This window comes from Cervus elaphus, chromosome 20 (assembly GCF_910594005.1).
Source record: "Cervus elaphus chromosome 20, mCerEla1.1, whole genome shotgun sequence".
Classification (NCBI taxonomy): domain Eukaryota; kingdom Metazoa; phylum Chordata; class Mammalia; order Artiodactyla; family Cervidae; genus Cervus; species Cervus elaphus.
This window is the reverse complement of record NC_057834.1, coordinates 30,757,974-30,777,150: the sequence shown is the minus strand read 5'-3', so window position 1 is coordinate 30,777,150 and position 19,177 is coordinate 30,757,974. Positions and strand designations below refer to the sequence as shown.

At 46.5% G+C, this 19,177-nt stretch overlaps 1 protein-coding gene across 5 annotated transcripts in view; it reads right to left on the bottom strand.

Moving 5' to 3' along the window:
• OLFML2B (olfactomedin like 2B) overlaps nt 1–7,342 on the bottom strand; it is a 45,277-nt gene extending 37,935 nt beyond the window's left edge. For 3 of the 5 annotated variants that reach the window (XM_043875714.1, XM_043875715.1, XM_043875718.1), the window contains exons 1-3: nt 6,658–7,338; nt 3,977–4,240; nt 1,097–1,204 (exon numbers count right to left, since the gene is read on the bottom strand). In XM_043875714.1, the coding sequence (XP_043731649.1) occupies nt 1,097–1,204; nt 3,977–4,240; nt 6,658–6,831 (546 nt within the window). In that variant the 5' untranslated portion in view covers nt 6,832–7,338. Of the gene's footprint in view, nt 1–1,096; nt 1,205–3,976; nt 4,241–6,657 lie in introns of all 5 variants that reach the window. The other 2 variants (XM_043875716.1, XM_043875717.1) reach the window with 2 other exon arrangements.
• Between the last annotated feature and the right edge of the window lie 11,835 nt (nt 7,343–19,177).

Sequence of the window (19,177 nt, the reverse complement as noted above, 5' to 3'; positions counted from 1 at the left end):
AAGTGAGATATGGCTGCATGGGAGTGGCAAACAGAGTAATTCACTGTCCTGACTCCTGGTCCAGTGGCTCTTTTTGCCCCCCTGAAGAGCCTTACTTACAACTTCTTACTTACATCTGCTGTCTCAACTAATCACCCATCAGGGAACCTCAGCTTCTCCAAGAGAAACCCCCAAAAGCCCACTTTTTCATGAAGAATAATAGTATATTTACAGTCATCTCATTATTAAATTTATCTTACATTAACATTCTAAAAATTAAATAGTTTTCTACTTGAAGTAGCAGCTCTTTGAGCCACTGCTTCAAGAATTCATTCAAGAACTGGATGCCAGTCAATAAACTGCTCATCAATCAGGCTGAACGATGATCATGCCTTTTCTGATAATTACGTGGTTTCTTATTTGCATGTTGAAGCATTACAACAACAAATCAATGTCAACATTACTGTTTACGACTTCAATCTCCCATCAGCTGTGAAAACCATAGCTCCAGTTGTGCATCTCTCTAGAACTCAGTCATACAAATGCGTCTCTGTCTATGGACATTACATTACTAGTCTCCTTTTCCTGGGGGTGAGCAGCCTGAATGGTTTCCAATAAGGGGTGTTATTTATTAGTAAACATTTTATGTCTTTTTTTCTAAAATGGATTTGAAATGGATTACTGCCCCTCCTCTCTGACACACACAGAAACATGCACCAGAATAGTTTCTTTAAAAAAGGAAATTAATAACCATATACCCAGCAGAGAGATGACTCCACCTTAAAATATGAAGTAAGATGCTTATTGTACTTTTTACATTTTATTCAGCTCTAAGTTCCCTCAAAGTCAAGGGGAAAGTAGATATACATTGTTTAGTGGTTCTTATATATGGAAAAAAGAAGGTGTTTACATTTATATTTCGCTATTTCTTTTCATCACCAACAATTTGGCATGATTTGGGATGAGTGTTTTATGTATATTTCTTTCTTTCCAAAGAACAATGAGTTAAACATAACCAGGGTATGTGCTTTCTGAAAAAAAAAAAGGCTATGGTTAACTTTGATACACTTTGAGGTTTGATCAAGAGAAAGATACAGAAATCTAGAACCTTCCTTACCTCCTCCAGTTTGTCCACTCGCCCCACCAGTTTGGAGGTAACTGAATGCAGCTTCAGGAGATCCAAGCCGTAGAAAGCTCCTTCCAGCATGTCTATAATGGTGGAGAGCTATGAAACAAGGGCAGGCATCAGTCCAAGGCTGGTGCAGATAGACCGAGAGGGAGACGTTTCCATGTCGAGGCTAGACAGGGAAACCACTAGCCAGGAATTGAGAGGCGACCCTCAGAAACTGGCACTTGTGTGGTGGATAGGCAGATCCAATGGTGTGGGTGTGTTCTGTCTACTGGAGTACATGGTTAAGAAAATAGGAGAATCCTACAAGTCAACTGAGGGCTGAATAGCTCCACCAAACTGTTTATGCTTCCTTTATTAAGTCTATCAGTTGAGTGCATGTCTGTCTTTCCTACTAGACTGTGAGCTCCTTGAAAGCAATGCTATGTCATCTTCATCCTTGATTCCCCATGATACCTTGGCCCATAACAAGTGATATATAAACACTCAACAAAGTGGCTTATTAACATCCGTGCCCTGAGGATATGCTTCTGAAATACTTACGTGCATTGTCTGCTGAAGTCCCTGGATGACACCGGCAAGCTTTACCTTAGCACTAAAAGCAAAACTGCCCCTGCGAGGTAAAAGAGACCCAGTGGCCCACCGTTGAGGTGGCGAGTTGTCATGGGGTACCCAGCTATCTCAATTTTTTCAACACTGTCCTTCCTGCCAGTACAGAGCCAGTGGGAGGAAGGTGGCTGAGGTGCTGGTGGCATCCAGGTCATGCAACGTTCAGGCACAGGAAGCTAATGAGAGATGCTTAAGGTGAGCTTCCCTGCCAAGGACTACCCCTGGAAGAGTCTGCTGGACACACTTGTGCACCACAGCCTTTCTACTAGATCAGAACTCTGTGTGAAATGCTCATGTTTCAAAGATCTGCTTCCTCTCCATCCGAGGAAGATAGCTAAAGCCGGGTGAGAGCCATGGAAGGGCAGCCAATTAGTATGTACTGTGATGATTCTCTGATTCCTAAAATTTTGCCTGCTGTTGTTTCAGAACCCCCCAAGAGTCCAATCCTATAACTGAGTGATTGTGCCTTTGGTTCAGAAATTGTTTCACAGCAGAGCTGCGGCTCTGAGTGACGTGGCTGAATTCTGGGACACTCATTTTACTGGTAAACCCTGCTGCTGCTGCTGCTAAGTCACTTCAGTCGTGTCCGACTCTGTGCGACCCCATAGATGGCAGCCCACCAGGCTCCCCTGGCCCTGGGATTCTCCAGCAAGAACACTGGAGTGGGTTGCCATTTCCTTCTCCAATGTATGAAAGTGAAAAGTGAAAGTGAAGTCGCTCAGTCGTGTCCGACTCTTAGCGACCCCATGCACCGCAGCCTACCAGGCTCCTCCGTCCATGGGATTTTCCAGGCAAGAGTACTGGAGTGGGGTGAAACTCAACTCTGCTTAAAGGAATGTCGGTGACAACCAGTTACCAAGTGTGCGCCAGCTTCTGGCATAGCAGTAGCACTTTACATGGTCATTCATTATTGGAATGTGTCTATCGAGCCCCAACTATACGTCAGTCATTGTGCCAAGCACTCAATAGTTGTCCTCTCATCTATTCTCAAAACCCTCAAAGGTAGATGTTATTCTTCCTACTTTTTAATTCAAGGAGACTGAGGTCAGGTCAGTTGAATAACTTGCATATCACCATGCAGCAAGCACTAGCAATGATCTGAACCCAAGTCTGACTCTAAATCAAGCTTATCCCATGAGCCCACGCTACAGATGAAGAGGGGAAGGTGGGGATCAGGTGAAGCCCTCAGCTGACCTCTGCGGCTGCCCCAAACAGGGCCCGAGTTTCCCCACCCCGAGGTCCAGGATTATAGGATCCCATTGTGAGGATAGTTGCTTCACAATATTGTGTTAGTTTCTACCACACAGCAAAATGATCAGCCACACACGTACATATTATTGCTGTTGTTCAGTTGCTAAGTCATGTCAGATGTTCAAATATCTTCTCCTTTTTGGATTTACTTTCCATTCAGGTCGCCCATTCGTGTCTGACTCTTTGCAACCCCATGGACTGTAGCCCGCCAGGCTCCTCTGTCCATGGAATTCTCCAGGCAAGAATACTGGAGTGGGTTGCTATGCCCTCCTCCAGGGGATCTTCCCGACCCAGGGACTGAACTTGGGTCTCCTGCATTGCAGGCAGGTTCTTTACCATCTAAGCCACTAGGGAAGCCCTTCAGGTCACCACAGAGAATTAAGTAGAGTTCCCTGTGCTATAGAGTATGTTCTTATTAGTTATATATTTTATATACAGTATCAATAGTATATATGCACCAATCCCAGTCTCCCAGTTCCTCCCAACCTCCCTCTTTGCCCTTGGGATCCGCACACTTGTTCTCTAGGTCTGTGTCTCTGTAGGACTGCAGTTTGCCGACTGGACCTAGAGCAGGCCCCAGGCCTCTTCTTCCCCGGGGCACCCAGCCCTTGCACTGAGGACTGCTCACTGCTCTCCGTGTGTCTCGGGGGCGCCTGCTGTGCCGACAGTAAATCATGGCAGTAACTTTCCCAGAGAAGAACGCTGAGTTCTTTTGGCTAGCTGGGTCTGGCAGCTGCTCCCAGGTCCGGCCTCCTTGGCTCCAAAAGAGAGGGAGGCATACTTTGCTCTAGGCATTACCCTTAGACGTTAGAGTTGCAAATGACCAGTCTGTCAGTTCATCAGCTCCGGATCCACACGCAACACTCTCCGGCCCGGAGCCTGACCTCCTTTAAAGGCTAAAACAGGGCCCACTTACTCCAAGGCCTTGATCCCCAGCAAAAACCTTGTCAGACTCATGGGTCCCTAAGGCACTCTCTCACCCAGGCATCACCCTCCACCAGGTCCTACCTTCAAGTCCCGGCTGTCTGCCTCCCGAAGCTTCTGGAGCCTGAAGTCTCCCTCACAGGGATTGAGGGCGGAGGGAGGTGCAACACAGGCACACTTGCAGGATGAGCCCGAGGTGATGGTTTCCACTGTGTAGAAGTCTTCCTTCCTGGAGGTCCCCGCGTTGACCCGCTGGCAGGCATCTCGGCCCAGGGGTCGCACTACACACTTGCACTGGCAGTCCGAGCCTTCAGACACGGCCTTGACTTTGTCATAGTCTCCCAGCAACTAGACAAAGAGAGAGAGACCAGGTTGGGGCTGTGCAAACGCCAGCATCAGTCAGGGTCCTGAAAAAAGGCTCTACATTTACTTTGTCAGATGCCCTGCTAGCCAGAGATCTCCGATAACTCTGGTGTGGAGTTGAAGGGGTCATCGCAACACAATTTGTTGACTCTAGCATTTCCTGGAAGGCACTCTGAGTTCATCTCTCTTTACTTATTTTGGAAAGCAGTGTATTTCTCAGGGAGCCTTAGTCTTTTATCACTTAAGGGAAAAAAACAAATAAGCTCCATTATTCTTCCAATAGTACTTGCCTTAGCTAGAATCCAGATTTAGACTGAAAAGGGAAAGGAGAAGGGATTGATGGAGGGATTGGAAAACTGACATTCCAATGTCAAGACTACTGGCTTCTGTTCCCCTTCATTCATTCACCATTTATGGAGTGCCACCTTGGGACTGAGCTTGGTGCTATGAGAGGTAAAGCAATGAATGGGCCAGAGAGCCTGCTCTCAAGAGCATACTGTGCAAGAGGTCTATAAGTTACGAACACACCAAGCAGAGAGTGATAAGTACCCCGGATGTGGGAGTCCAGTGGGAGCACAAACAGAAGGCCACAGAGTGTGGCTTCTAGAAGGAAGTGGTATCTGATCTGGTCTCAAAGGATGAGTTAGATTTGGAAAAAAACTGGGAGGAGAGAGACCGATGCAGATGTCAGTAGGTTCACTCAGCCCAAGGGTTCATTTGGCTCCTAGAATAGCTTCTGCACCCAAACCCCAGGCCAAAGCCAGGAAAGCAAATTGGCAGCACTCGCTGCCTCCACAGTGCTAAACATTTCCTTCTGAGTGCTTGCCCAGGCAGGAAAACACGCAATGGCAGGCTTGCTGGAACCACAATCCTAGGCACTTGTTGGGGACAAGGCTCCTCCCCAGCTCCTCTGCAAGACATCCTATATCCCCAGGGTCACGGCTCCCTCTGTGGGCACAGGGAACGGTTCCCTTCCTTTGACTAATGACCCTGGCAGGCAAGCTCTGAGCTTGTTGGAGTGGATATGTTCCTGGGATGCAGTTGGGGGAAAGAAGTCTTGTAACGTTTTTCTTGCAAAGGTTGGGTTTCTTCTAATACCAATATTTGTGTTAGGACTATTGTCAAAGGCAGAATGGATCAGTGGAAGACAGAGTTGTAGTTCAAGATGACTTAAGTGGCCGGTCTTTACGGGCCGATGGAAAATCATAGCTGTCTGCTCTCTGAAACTCTGCTTAGATTCCTATATAGCCCTACTCAGAGACTCTGGGTGAATTCCTTCCTTTCAGGAGGCTCAAGTTTCAGGAAAGTTTTTGTTGATGGTCCTCCAGAGCCCCGGTGTGATGGATTTTTAAGTCTTTTTGATTTAGGGGTCAGTGCGAGGTTATGGATGAGTATAGGGCATGTATTAGCATAATTTTTAAAGGAAGGGTGAGGTGACTAGTGTTTGATAAAGGCCAAAGTGGAGCCGATCATTCTTTCTACAGGAAGGAGTCAAGGACCCCAGTCCAAGGGCTTAGTAGAGGCAGAGGCAGCACTATAGAGATCCTTTTTCAGCCATGCCTCCTCCTTAGGATTAAGGTGACAGCCAACGCACAACGTCCTGGAAAGCACGAAATAAACAGTCTAGAGAGAACTCTTTTTTTACTGTCATGAGATCAGGGCTGAAGATGGTCAGAGGCCCTGGCTCTACCCATCTCTAGGGCCCTTTAGTGTTTCAAGCCTCATGGTCCTTATCTATAGAACGGGAGTAAGCACGCATGAGGATTGAGTCAAATTAAACAAGTGAAAGCTCTTTGCAAAAGGACGTGTTACAGATCCTGTCCCTAGCAGCTGTCACTCCCCGCTCCGACACCATCTGCCAGAGCTGAGTGGAGCTGCATTTCCACTTCATCTCCCCAGTGTGAGGGGGGCACTTGTCCTCCTTTTGGGGCTCACCTCATGTTCATCACACTTGCTGCTGCTGTTTCCTCCCTGGGCGGCTCACTCAGTGTCATGAAATATCTCCCTGTGGGTTACACCATCTGCCTTCCGTCCAACATGCCCGCCTGTTTGCACATTCCAGTTCTGACAAACAGCCACACAGACAAGACATGGCCATACTTTCCACAACCCTTGAACCCAAAGGTTTTGACATTTTTTTCTTTCTTCTCAGGGAGTTGTGAGGTGTCTCCCCTTCCTTCTCCTCTCCTTTTTCCTGATTCTGTAACCTTCAAAGACCCCGTGACTTTGAGAGCAGGGCCCATGTCTCTCCAGTTAAGAAAATGTTCTGATACATGAAAAGCAAAAGCCCTCCCCTTCGGTAATGGAGGCACCAACAGCTGCCTGCGAACGCTTCAGCAGGACCGTCTTAAGGCTCCGACCGCCACTGGGGCAAACGGAGCGTGCGGGGCCTCGCCGCCTACCTGGGATAAGACGTTCTCCTGGTTGTCTGCTTCGTTCTGCAGAGTCTCGTCCTCTGTGGGCGCCACCGTCTGCGCGTCTGGGGGCTCGGTCGTCCCGGTGGGGGGAGAGCTGTACCCCCAGCCCAGAGTCGTAACCAGAGCGAAGCCGAGAACTAGCAGCAAAGGCTTGGCCATGAGGAAGGCGACCGGAGGGAGCTCGGCCCCTTGGAAGAGCGGCTGGGGGCCGGTGCGGAGGGTGGGGGGCCGGGTATCTCAGCAAGGAGTGAGGCGAGAGGGTGTCTCGGCTGGAGCCCCAGAGGGACTGCTCTAGAGCTGGCCGCGGCCGGGCAGGGCAGGAATGTGCGCCCCAGAGACCCTGGTCATCTCCTTCCCGACGCGATCGGCCGGCAGACAGTGGGGCGCAGCGCAGGAGGAGGTGACAAGGAAGGTGGAGGTGGCAAGGCGAGCGCGTCGTCCTCCGCAGAGGGCTCAGGTGGAAGGAAAGGGTCCGGGCGGATGCGGGCGGGGCGGGGCGCGCCGGGGCGGGCGGCGGGAAGCCTGGGGGCGCACCCGGGCCCTGTGGGAGTGCGGGGCCGGCAGCGGCGGCGGGGGCGAGGGCTGCTGGGCCAGGGCGCCGCGGAGCGCTGGCGCGGAGGGAGGGCGGAGCCTCTATTGTGCCGGGCCGCGGGGATGCAGCCAGTTACCGCGCGGAGGAGGAGGAGGACCGGGAAGCGCCCTGGGCTCGGGCGGCGGGGAGACCAGCCGACCCCGCCCCCGACTCGACCTCAGCTGCTGCTCACGCCCTCCAGGGGTGACGTCGGAAGGGCGCCTCTTTCATCTGACCGCAAATGGGACAGAAGTTACCCTGAGCCGGGTCCCTGAAGTTCGGGGATCCCTTGTGCCCATGCTCTCCGAGAGGAGCGAGTTTCCTCTGGTTGGCAGGTAGGCACCGAGAGCTCTCCCCAAGCGCGAGCCGGCATAGATGGATCCTCAGCACCCCCTTCTATTGCACCTGGAGGACAGAAGGAACATTTGCTCTTGGATGTTTCTTTTCCCTCACGACTCTGGAAAGACACTTGGCAGCTTTGAACTTGGCGCCACTGGTCGTTTTCTTGCCTGCCACAGCTTTAGAACCTGGTAATACCTCCACCCAGAGGATAACTACTGAACTCCCTGCAGGAGTGTCCTCAGTTCAGTTCAGTCGCTCAGTCATGTCCGACTCTTTGCGACCCCATGAACCGCAGCACGCCAGGCCTCCCTGTCCATCACCAACTCCCGGAGTTTACCCAAACTCATGTCCATTGAGTCGGTGATGCCATCTAGCCATCTCATCCTCTGTCGTCCCCTTCTCCCCCCGCCCTTAATCCCTCCCAGCATCAGGGTCTTTTCAAATGAGTCAGCTCTTTGCATCAGGTGGCCTAAGTACTGGAGTTTCAGCTTCAACATCAGTCCTTCCAATGAACACCCAGGACTGATCTCCTTTAGGATGGATTGGTTGGATCTCCTTGCAGTCCAAGGGACTCTCAAGAGTCTTCTCCAACACCACAGTTCAAAAGCATCAATTCTTCAGCGCTCAGCCTTCTTTATAGTCCAACTCTCACATCCATACATGAGTACTGGAAAAACCATAGCCAAGTTGTGTAATTCTTAAAGACTAAGAATAGTTTTTTCAGTAAATCTCTGACAGTCTGTGGGTGGAGGCCAGGGTGGGGGGATGGGGAGGAGGGACCTACTATCAGAGATGCAGTTGATTGTCCAAGGGGACAACTCTTACTGTCTTCGTGGTTTAGGACAATTGTCAGGATCTCTGTCACTAGATGATCTCTTAGAAGATGTCCACCCTCAACAGTGTGCAACTGTGTTACAGTATGCCTTAATTAGGTTCCGTTTTATAAACCAACTGTGAAGATTAACAGTGTCTGAATTAAAGGAAAGGCACTGCACCTTCTGAGACAACTGTGGAAATGCAAAACAGAGCCAGACCCCTTAGAAGATGTGAAAAGTGTCACGCGTCTTTGGGAAATTCCAACACCTTGCCTTTTATAGTAAGGGGAAAGGGTCCTCATAATCTAAAAAATAAGCTATGAAATTTCAGCTCATATAAATAATGATAGTTGACAGAAACACAGAGTTTTGCCAAGAGAATGCACTGGTCATAGCAAACACTGTCTTCTAAGAGCACAAGAGAAGACTCTACACACGGACATCACCAGATGGTCAGTACTGAAATCAGATTGATTATATTCTTTGCTGCCGAAGATGGGGAAGATCAGCAAAAATAAGACCGGGAGCTGACTGTGGCTCAGATCATGAACTCCTTATTGCAAAATTCAGACTTAAATTGAAAAAGTAGGGAAAACCACTAGACCATTCAGGTATGACCTAAATCAAATGCCTTATAATTATACAGTAGAACAGACAAAAAGATAAAAGGGGATTAGATCTGATAGACAGAGTGCCTGAAGAATGATGGACAGAGGTGCATGACATTTAGTGGAGGCAGTGATCAAGACCATCCCCAAAAAAAGAAATGCAAAAAGGTAAAATGGTTGTCTGAGGAGGCCTTACAAATAGCTGTGAAAAGAAGAGAAGTGAAAAGCAAAGGAGAAAAGGAAAGATATACCCATTTGAATGCAGAGTTCCAAAGAAGAGTAAGGAGAAAAGAAAGCCCTCTTCAGTGATCAATGCAAAGAAATAGAGGAAAACGATAGACTGGGAAAGACTAGAGATCTTTTCAAGAAAATTAGAGATACTAAGGGAACATTTCATGCAAAGATGGGCATAATAAAGGACAGAAATGGTATGGACATAACAGAAGCAGAAGATATTAAGAAGAGGTAGCAAGAATACACAGAAGAACTATATGAAAAAAAAAAGATCTTCACGACCCAGATAACCATGATGGTGTGATCACTCACCTAGAGCCAGACATCCTGGAGTATGAAGTCAAGTGAGGCTTAGGAAGCATCACTATGAACAAAGCTAGTGGAGGTGATGGATTTCCAGTTGAGCTATTTCAAATCCTAAAAGATGATGCCATGAAAGTGCTGCACTCAATATGCCAGCAAATTTGGAAAACTCAGCAGGGACCACAGGACAGGAAAAGGTCAGTTTTCATTCCAGTCCCAAAGAAAGTCAATGCCAAAGAATGTTCAAACTACTGCACAATTGCAGTCATTTCACATGCCAGCAAAGTCATGTTCAAAATTTTCCAAGCAAGGCTTCAACAGAAGACTTGAAATTCCAGATGTACATGAACCAAGAACTTCCAGATGTTCAAGCTGGATTTAGAAAAGGCAGAGGAATCAGAGATCAAATTGCCAATGTCTAAACATCCAATGAATCATAGAAAAAGCAAAAGATTTCCAGAAAAACATCTGCTTCATTGACTACACCAAAGCCTTTGACTGTGTGGATCACAACAAACTGTGGAAAATTCTTAAAGAGATGGGACTACCAAACCACCTGACCTGCCTCCTGAGAAATTCAAATGCAGGTCAAGAAGCAACAGTTAAAACCACACCTAGAACAATGGACTGGTTCCAAATTGGGTAAGGAGTATGTCAAGGCTGTATGTTGTCACCCTGCTTATTTAACTTATATGCAGAGTACATCATGCGAAATGCTGGGCTGGATGAAGTATAAGCAGGAATCAAGATTGCTGGGAGAAATATCAATAACCTCAGAAAGGCAGATGACACCACCCTTATGGCAGAAAGTTAAGAGGAACTAAAGAACCTCTTGATGAAAGTGAAAGAAAAGAGTGAAAATGCTGGCTTAAAACTCAAAATTCAAAAAAGGAAGATCATGGCATCTGGTCCCATCAATCGCTTCATGGCAAATAGACGGGGAAATAGTGGAAACAGTGGCATAGGCTCCCAAATCACTGCAGGTGGTGACTGCAGCCATGATATTAAAAGGCACTTGCTCCTTGGAAGAAGAGCTATCACCAATCTAGACAGCATATTAAAAAGCAGAGACATCACTTTGCTGACAAAGATGTGTCTAGTCAAAACTATGGTTTTTCCTGTAGTCATGTATGGATGTGCGAGTTGAACCATAAAGAAAGCTGAGCGCTGAAGAACTGATGGTTTTGAACTGTGGTGTTGGAGAAGACTCTTGAGAGTCCCTTGGACTGCAAGGAAATCAAACCAGTCAATCCTAAAGGAAATAAGGTCTGATGCTGAAGCTGAAGCTCCTTGGCCATGTGATGTGAATAACTGACTAGCTGGAAAAGCACCTGATGCTGGGAAAGATTGAAAGCAGGAGAAGGGGATGAATGAGGATGAGATGGTTGGATGGCATCACCAACTCAATGCACATGAGTTTGAGCAGGCTCCAGGTGTTGGTGGTGAACAGGGAAGCCTGGCATGCTGCATCCATGGGGTTGCAAAGAGTTGGACACGACTGAGTGACTGAACTAAACTGAACTGAGTATCTTTTAGGTTATAAACACTACAGGGTATTAATATAACTTAATAGTTTTTCAAAACCCAGTTTATGGGCAACAATTCAAGATTCTAGTTATCTGGACTTGTGGAAGTATCTCACAGAGAATATTAAAGCTATCAGATCGTTTTTCAAAACTAGATGGAAGTAAACAACTATAAAATATAGTTTTAAAATTCAATTAAAATAAGTGTTGAATGTTGGCTAAGTATAGGACAATTTGCTAGATATTTAATTGAAACAAGAGATAGTCCACGTTTTCCTGAAGAAGTGGACCAGGAGTAAGGAGGTAAGCAGAACAAGTATTCAAGTTGTCAGGCAGAGTAAGAGCATATCCCAAGGAGCTTAAAGAAGGATTAGGTCACTTCAAGTTGAAAGGTCAGTATTTCATGAAAAGGTGACAGGTAGATGGCTGGGAGGATGGCAAGGTCTCAGCAAGGCAGTAAGATATAGGCAAGATGAGAGGAGCCATTCTGGGCAAAGCCATCAGCCTGAATGTGCATATTCAGATCTAAGACTAATGCTCACTTCTCAGGGAAGACTTCCTAACTCCATCTCCAGCTTACTTCCTCTTATATGCCCCCACAGTACCATAGTATCTGGTTTCCCAGGTGGCGCAGTAGTAAAGAACCCAGCTGCAAGTGCAGGAGACACAGGAGACATGGGTTTGATCCCTGGTCAGGGAGATCCCCTGGAGTAGAAAATGACAACCACTGCAGTATTTTTGCCTAGAAAATTCCATGGACAGAGGGGCCTGGCAGGCTATAGTCCATGGGATCAAAAAGAGCTGGACACAGCTGAGCAGCACATACACACGGTACCATGTATCTTTTCTTCATAGAATTATGGGAATTACATTTTTATACTTTTTTGCGAGTTGTTTCAGTTGTGCCTGTCTTTACCACTAGGCTGTAAACTCCATGACGGCAAGCTTTTGTCTGGTTTTGTTCACCATTACATTCTCAGAGGCTTCCCTTGTAGCGATTCTTGGGTCAGGAAGATCTCCTGGAGGAGAAAATGACAACCCACTCCAGTATTCTGGCCTGGAGAATCCCATGGACAGAGGAGCCTGGCAGGCTACAGTCCCTGGGGTTGCAAGAGTCAGATATGACTTAGCAACTAAACCACCACCATATTATCAGAGTTTAGCTAGTACCTGGAAGGAAGTAGACACTCAATTAAATTGGTTGAATGAATGGACTATAAATAGTCCAGTTGGATGTACTCCTAGTTACCTTCATAAATATCATTTTTGTACCTATTAGCATGCATTTGGCTGCAAGGAACATGTTATCAACAATGGCTTAATCAAATTCTCATTTATTTTTCTCCCACTCTAAAAGACGGGAGGTTGACTATTTGAAAGATGGTTTAATGGCTCAATGATATCATCAAGGACCCAAGCTCTTTCATTTCCCACTCCATTATTCTTTGGGCTTTTAAAAGATTTTTTTGTTTGACCTAATTGTAATTGGCTTAAGTCAGTTCCATATATCCCTTGACCATTCTCTTTTGCTAGACATTCAACTTCCCAATCTCTCTTGCAGTTCAGTTCAGTTCAGTCGCTCAGTCGTGTCCAACTCTTTGCGACCCCATGAATCGCAGTACTCCAGGCCTCCCTGTCTATCACCAACTCCCGGAGTTTACTCAAACTCATGTCCATCAAGTCGGTGATGCCATCCAGCCATCTCATCTTCTGTCATCCCCTTCTCCTCCTGCCCCCAATCTTTTGGGTCTTTTCCAATGAGTCAACTCTTCGCATGAGGTTGCTGCTGCTGCTGCTGCTAAGTCGCTTCACTCATGTCCGACTCTGTTCGACCCTATAGACAGCAGCCCACCAGGCTCCCCCATCCCTGGGATTCTCCAGGCAAGAACACTGGAGTGGGTTGCCATTTCCTTCTCCAATGAGTGAAAGTGAAAAGTGAAAGTGAAATCACTCAGTTGTGTCCAACTCAGCGACCTCATGGACTGCAGCCTACCAGGCTGCTCCGTCCATGGGATTTTCCAGGCAAGAGCACTGGAGTGGGGTGCCATTGCCTTCTCCCTCGCATGAGGTTAGGGGTAGCTAAATGATTCAATTCTTGCTAATAGAATAAAATAAGTCTGCAGAGTTTTTACAGAAGATATTTTACTTCCTGATAAAAGAAACAACTAGCAGGGAGGAGCTTTCCAGTGTCACCCTTCCCGCACTTTGTCTTTGACTGTGGTCATGGCCCCTGGAGCTGTGGCAGCCCTTTCATAACCATGAGTCCTTTCTGCTATGCTGAACTGAAATATTCCTCCTTTTAAAGTCCACTTTTAAATCATTTTAAAGTTCAAGCCTATGGTTCTAATACAGCATATGTCTTAGCTTTCCTTTCACTTAAAGATAGAATGTCTCTTCCAAGTCTCTTTCTCAAGCGAACTAAACCCACTTTTTTTACCTTTTGTTTCCTTTTTATTCACCTGCTTCTCAGACCACATAACCTTCTAGACTTTCCATTATTCTGGTTATTTTTTTTTTCTCTAGAAAACCTCCAGTTTGAGTATCTGTTAGAGCATGTTGAAAATATTTTCTCTATTTTTCTGGGCACTGTTGTTTGATTAATACAGCCCAAGATTGCCTTAGTTTTTTCAGTAGTTACATCACACCAATGATTCATATTGATCTATTTTTTAAGTGTAGTTTTTCCTGTTACTTTTTAGCATGAATTTTATACTTGTTTTCCCCATTCTGTGCTTTCCAGCTGAGTTCTTTTTATTTTTTTCTTAACCCAAGTGTAAGCCTTTACATTTTTTCCCACTGAATATCATGATGGTTTTGGTCCATCTTTTCATTCTGTTGAAATCTTGTGCTTTTTGCTCTTGTCCCAGTTTGGGATAATTTCCAAATTCAATAAGCGTAGTTTCTATCTTAATGCAGATCACTAATTTGAAAAAATCATAATTATTCATATTCTAGAGCCCTATGCATAATAGGAAAGTCTGTCCTTATTGATATTAGCATTTTGTTAATTACTTAGGCAGTCAGAGCCATTGATGCTTAGGCCACATGTTTTCATCATGTCTAAAAGCATTTCCAGACACACTTTTGTCACCTACCTTTCAGAAATCTAGATATACTGTAGCATACTCCCACCTGCCAGGAAGATAACCTGATCTGAAGATCCTGAGATGAGCTGGGTTTGGCTTTAGAGCATCCAAGTTGACATAAACTCTGTGAAACCTTTGGTAAATGCCTAAAGATTCCACTTCACTTAATCGTCAGCATATTCATGTAAAATCAGTACTGGTCTACCTGTTTACAGATGAAGTCTCTGAGGCACCTAGACAATGAGCTGTGTGACGGCCGCCCTGTACTGAGTGTCATTTGATGTTAAAAAAACAAACACTCAGCTATGTAGGATCATCCCCTGGTGCAAACAAGGAAACAGCTTCAAAGAGGGACATACTTACTGTGGAAATGTTCAAAGAAGAGTGTCCCAGAAAGTCCTGAGCATGCCACTTGAGCAACCTGAGACTCAGAACCTTTATAGGTTTTGGCCAGTTGGCAGGCTGTGGGTCTCTGGGACTCCCTCAGATGTTGCATCCACCAGGCCTCCCCAGCCAAGTTTGCTACTGGCAAGAGCATCTGTTTTCCAGTTTACCTGGGAGCCTCCTGGCTTTGCTCTAAAATGCCTGTCTGTTGAAAACCAAGGCTTCGTTTGCCAGGTGGGGCTGGGTTGGCTAGAAATGACCTGCCACCTTAGTGTGTAATTTAGAGAATGCACCTGCCCCACAGCATCAGAATCAAAGAGCAGGGGCAAAATCCCACGAGCCACATCATTCTGCCATCTCACTTCCCTGGCTCATTGTAGGGTGGGAGCCTGGCCAGGGAACTGCCATAAAATGCTGGAAAAGGATGATGGAAAGCATGGCCGAAAATGAGGTCTTTTTCCCCTGTTCTCTCTGCTTTGCTGTTTGCTTCTTATTTTGCCTTTGATCTTCTAGGTTTTCTCTCTCCTTTAGTTCAGTTTAACTCATTTATTGAATATATATTATGAGCCAGGTGCTCCATGGCCTGCTGAACACAAAAGATGAAAAAGACAAAACCTCTGCCTTTATGAGCTCATGTTATAAAGATTACGTGTCATCCTGGGGAGGCATACAAAAGAGCTTTTTTCCCTCTGAAAGTATTTAGTAAAAACAAAATTGTTCATCACTGCAAGAGAGCTGGGCAGTGAGGAGTCATTAAAAGATTTGGGCCAGGAGAATGGCCATGGTCGGATTAGATGACTCACTCATGTGGTGACGAGTCGAAAGCAGAGGGAAAGACAATACAATTAACTACAGTTCTCTGCTGGCAGACCTCCTGGCCTCCTGGGTCGGCTCTGCCCAAGCCGGAGTCCTATACCGGATAGGCCATTGCTCTGATTTAGAGGGAAGCTCCCCTGCCCTCTATGACTTGTAGTGACCCAAGGAGGGATAGGTAGGCAGAGGCCCTTTGCCCTACCAAAGAAGTTACCATGACTGCTCCATGGCAGAGCTGCAGGAGATATCATCCCCATCATAGCTCACATGAGTGGAGCCCTCCAAAATAGTGTAGGCACAGCCCACAGCACCAAACAGTGTCCTGGGACAGGCCAGAAGCACTGCATAGAGCCTGTGGCTTCTACACAGCGTTTTCTCCCTCCCCCTCTCTTGTCCCTCCCCCCCCTTCCTCCCTCCTCTCCCACTGCCTCGCTCCTGGTTCCAGGAGGCCTCCATGCTTACAAGCAGAGAGCAGATGGGCACACATTATGTACTTGTGGTGTGCTTTTTCAAGACATTCACATGCCTCCCCTATCTTTTCACTGATAGCCCTTTAATAAGTTCTGCCTTCAGAGATGAGTCTTTATGCATAAATACTTCTGGTAGAGGCAATGAGTTGCCTGGAATCTATACCAGGGAATAGATAAACAACTGATAACAGATTTTGCTAGGGAAGCAGCAGTGGGAGAACATTGCAAAGTCCGAAGGACACATTACTGGGCAGTCACAGAGATGAGAATGTGGAGAAAGGCAAGGCCTGGTCCATGCTCTACCACCTAGGCTACAAGTGAGGTGTAGGGATTCATTCTTGATCATGAGAGGTGCATAGGAGTTGGTTCGGTGAAGACTGGGAGAGGGCCCTCCAGGTGGAAACCAGAAACGACAAAACTGTGGTGAGTTATTGGGAAGTGCAGCAAAGCCGGAGCGTGGGTTACAGTGGGCCAAAGAGAAGGGGAGGCAACATGGGCGAGAAGGCAGGGCCACATCATACCGCGCCCGTGCACTGCGCTGGGAGTTTGGATTTGGAACCAAAGGCTCTGGAGAGACTCCAAAATTGCTGTAAGCAAGGGAGTGCAATAATTAAACTTGAGTTCTGGTTGATGGTCCTGGCAGTAGAATGGATTGGAGGCTCAGACTGAAGTAGGTAGACCTCTTTGGAAGTATGAGATGGAAAGGTGCTGATAAAGGCAATGGGATAGAGAGGAAGGGGTGGGTGGGAGATATTACAGAATGAGGCAGAAAGAATAGGAGTCAGTAAACCTCTAGATATGGGGGAGAGAGTAAGGAGAAAGTATTCTGGACTAAGAATTCCTGGTTGTAAGTAACAAGATAACTTTATTCAGATTAATCAAAGAAAAGGGGTGAGGGAGAGGGTTTTATTATAAGGATATAGGATTGATTCACAGAACCTGAAGGCCGCAGTGCCTCTTGGGTCATCAAGGACTTCTCCATACAACAGACAGAAGGTGTCCAGGCCACAGTTGTTTGAAGAGAGAGTGAGGCTTTCTCCTTCTCAGGGTCAATTCCAAATGCCCAGGAAAGGGACTCTGATGCAATACGGGTCAGGTGCCCAGTCCTGAGCTGATTACCTAAGGTGCATATGGAGGGGGTCAGGTCACTGTGGAGAAATGGGAAGGAGGGCAAGTCCCAGGGAAGGGCTAACAGACCAGACAAATGGACAAGTATCCACTATATTCTAGCCCATGGTTGGCTGGCTCTGTCTTCCCTCTGCTTCCAAGATGCATTTACTTAACGTAAATTAATCTTCTTAGAGAAAAGCAAAAATGTCTCCCCAGAAAGAGACAACCCAAATGACGATCTCGGAATGACAGCTCTTCCGTATGTCCAGGAAGGTATCTGTCCAGGTGATGTCTTTCCCAGAGCAGCTTGAATCTGATCCAGATGTGACTTACCACCCCACAGGCACCAGATTCAACCATAGTTTAACCTGCTTTCTGTATATAGATCTCAGCTCAGTGTAGACATTTCACTTGGTGATATAGCCACTGAAAATATGTGATACATATATTTGTTCTTCAGGACACTCTCTCCTGTTCACTGGGGTGCATGAATATCATTTAATTTTAGCCTTGTCAGGCAGCCTGGAGCCATAGGGGAGCCTGGACTTCGGGTTAGACAAATGGCCCATGGAACCCTGGAGTTCCCACACTTACTATGGCATTTGGGAAAGTCAGTTCACCTCCATGGATCTCTGTCTCCTCCTTCTCACCTGGGAGTCATGTAAACATCCCCCTCTGATTACTAGGTGCTCACCATGTGTTCTTTTTTGACTCTGGTGGGAATGAACTCCAACCCCAATTCTAAGGCTAAAATCATGAGATATACAAAGGTCACAGAAGACTTAATGAAAGGGTGAGTCTTAGATGTGGCATCAACAGGAAAGTCAGACACTGAAGCAAAGGTGAAGGTTTACCTGTAAGCAGGAGAAATGATTCTAGTCGGAGCTTTGTGGTGGCTTTAGAGCCACAGACCTGGGCTCCAGTCTTAATCCTGCCACCTTTCTGGTGGTTGGTTTTGGGCAAGTTTTTCTCTTCTGAGCCTTAGTTTTCTAACCATTGCTACATTGTTGTGGAGATTAGAGATGTATAAAAGTGCGTGACATAGCTTGCCACTTCCACAAATATTTGTTGAATGAACGATAAAATAATAACTCTTTATTAAATAGAGATATTGTTATCCTGTTTCTTTTTTATTATACATCAGTTGATATAAATGTATCAGTTCAAATGCATGTGCTTAAAAACTTAACTTTAGCACACGATCATGGTGTTGTTTAGAGGCTAAGTCACGTCCAACTTGTTGCAACCTCGTGGACTATAGCCTGCTAAGCTCCTCTGTCCATGGGATTTCCCAGGCAAGAACACTAGAGTGGTTTGCCATTTCCTTCTCCGTTATTCTGTTCCTGACTCACTATGTGAACTTAGTAGAAACTCTCTCTGTGCCTCAGTTCACTTATCTAAAAACAGAAACTACCATTTTCTGTTCTTTGTTCCTTCCATGTGGTGATTGTGACTTACATACACAGGTTTTTCCTTTTGGGGGATTTGCTCGTTGCAGGGACTAAACTTGAACAAGATAACTTTCTAAAGCTTAAGCAGTTCTTGAGGTGTTTGGAGCCAGCCGCCTGCCCCTTGCTTTTGTTGGCGGGATAGCCCAGGCACGTCCAGCAGCTGCAGCTGCCCAGGCAGATACCACGTCCAGTGGGGGCAGAGGGGTGGGGCGGAGGTGGGCAAGGCGGGGGCTTGTCTTGGAGCACATCCAGCATTGCCCAGAGCAAGATGGTGAGTAGAGCAAGGCTGCCACAAGCATGCCTGGCCCGACAGAGTCCTGAGTGAAAACCAAGGGCCGCCTCACTCCACACAGGAGGAAACCCTGCTATGCACTCTGAAAGCCAACTCCCTCATCCAGAGAGAAAGACATCCGAACTAGCAGCATCACAGCCGACACAGAGTGGTATCATCCTAGAGTTCCATTTTCTGCTTTCTCCAGCTTTCTCCCCCCTCCTCTAAAATTACTTTGTTTCTTTCAAAAAACCCAATCCAAGTTCATTCCAGTTAATCTTTGGATCTTCCCTCATGCCCGCATCTTTCTCAGCCTGCCTTCAGCTCATTGATATTGCTCTGTTTTCCTCTTATCCCTCCTTCTTCCCTTCTTGCAAGGAAAAAACATTCAGAGATCTGTTACCTGAAAGTGATAACTGTGGTTCCTAAAAAACCACATGCTGTTGAAGTTTTCCATTCCTTCACAGAAGGTTTTCAGCGTCTGCACTTCACTGCTCATAGACCTAGAATGGTATGTCCAG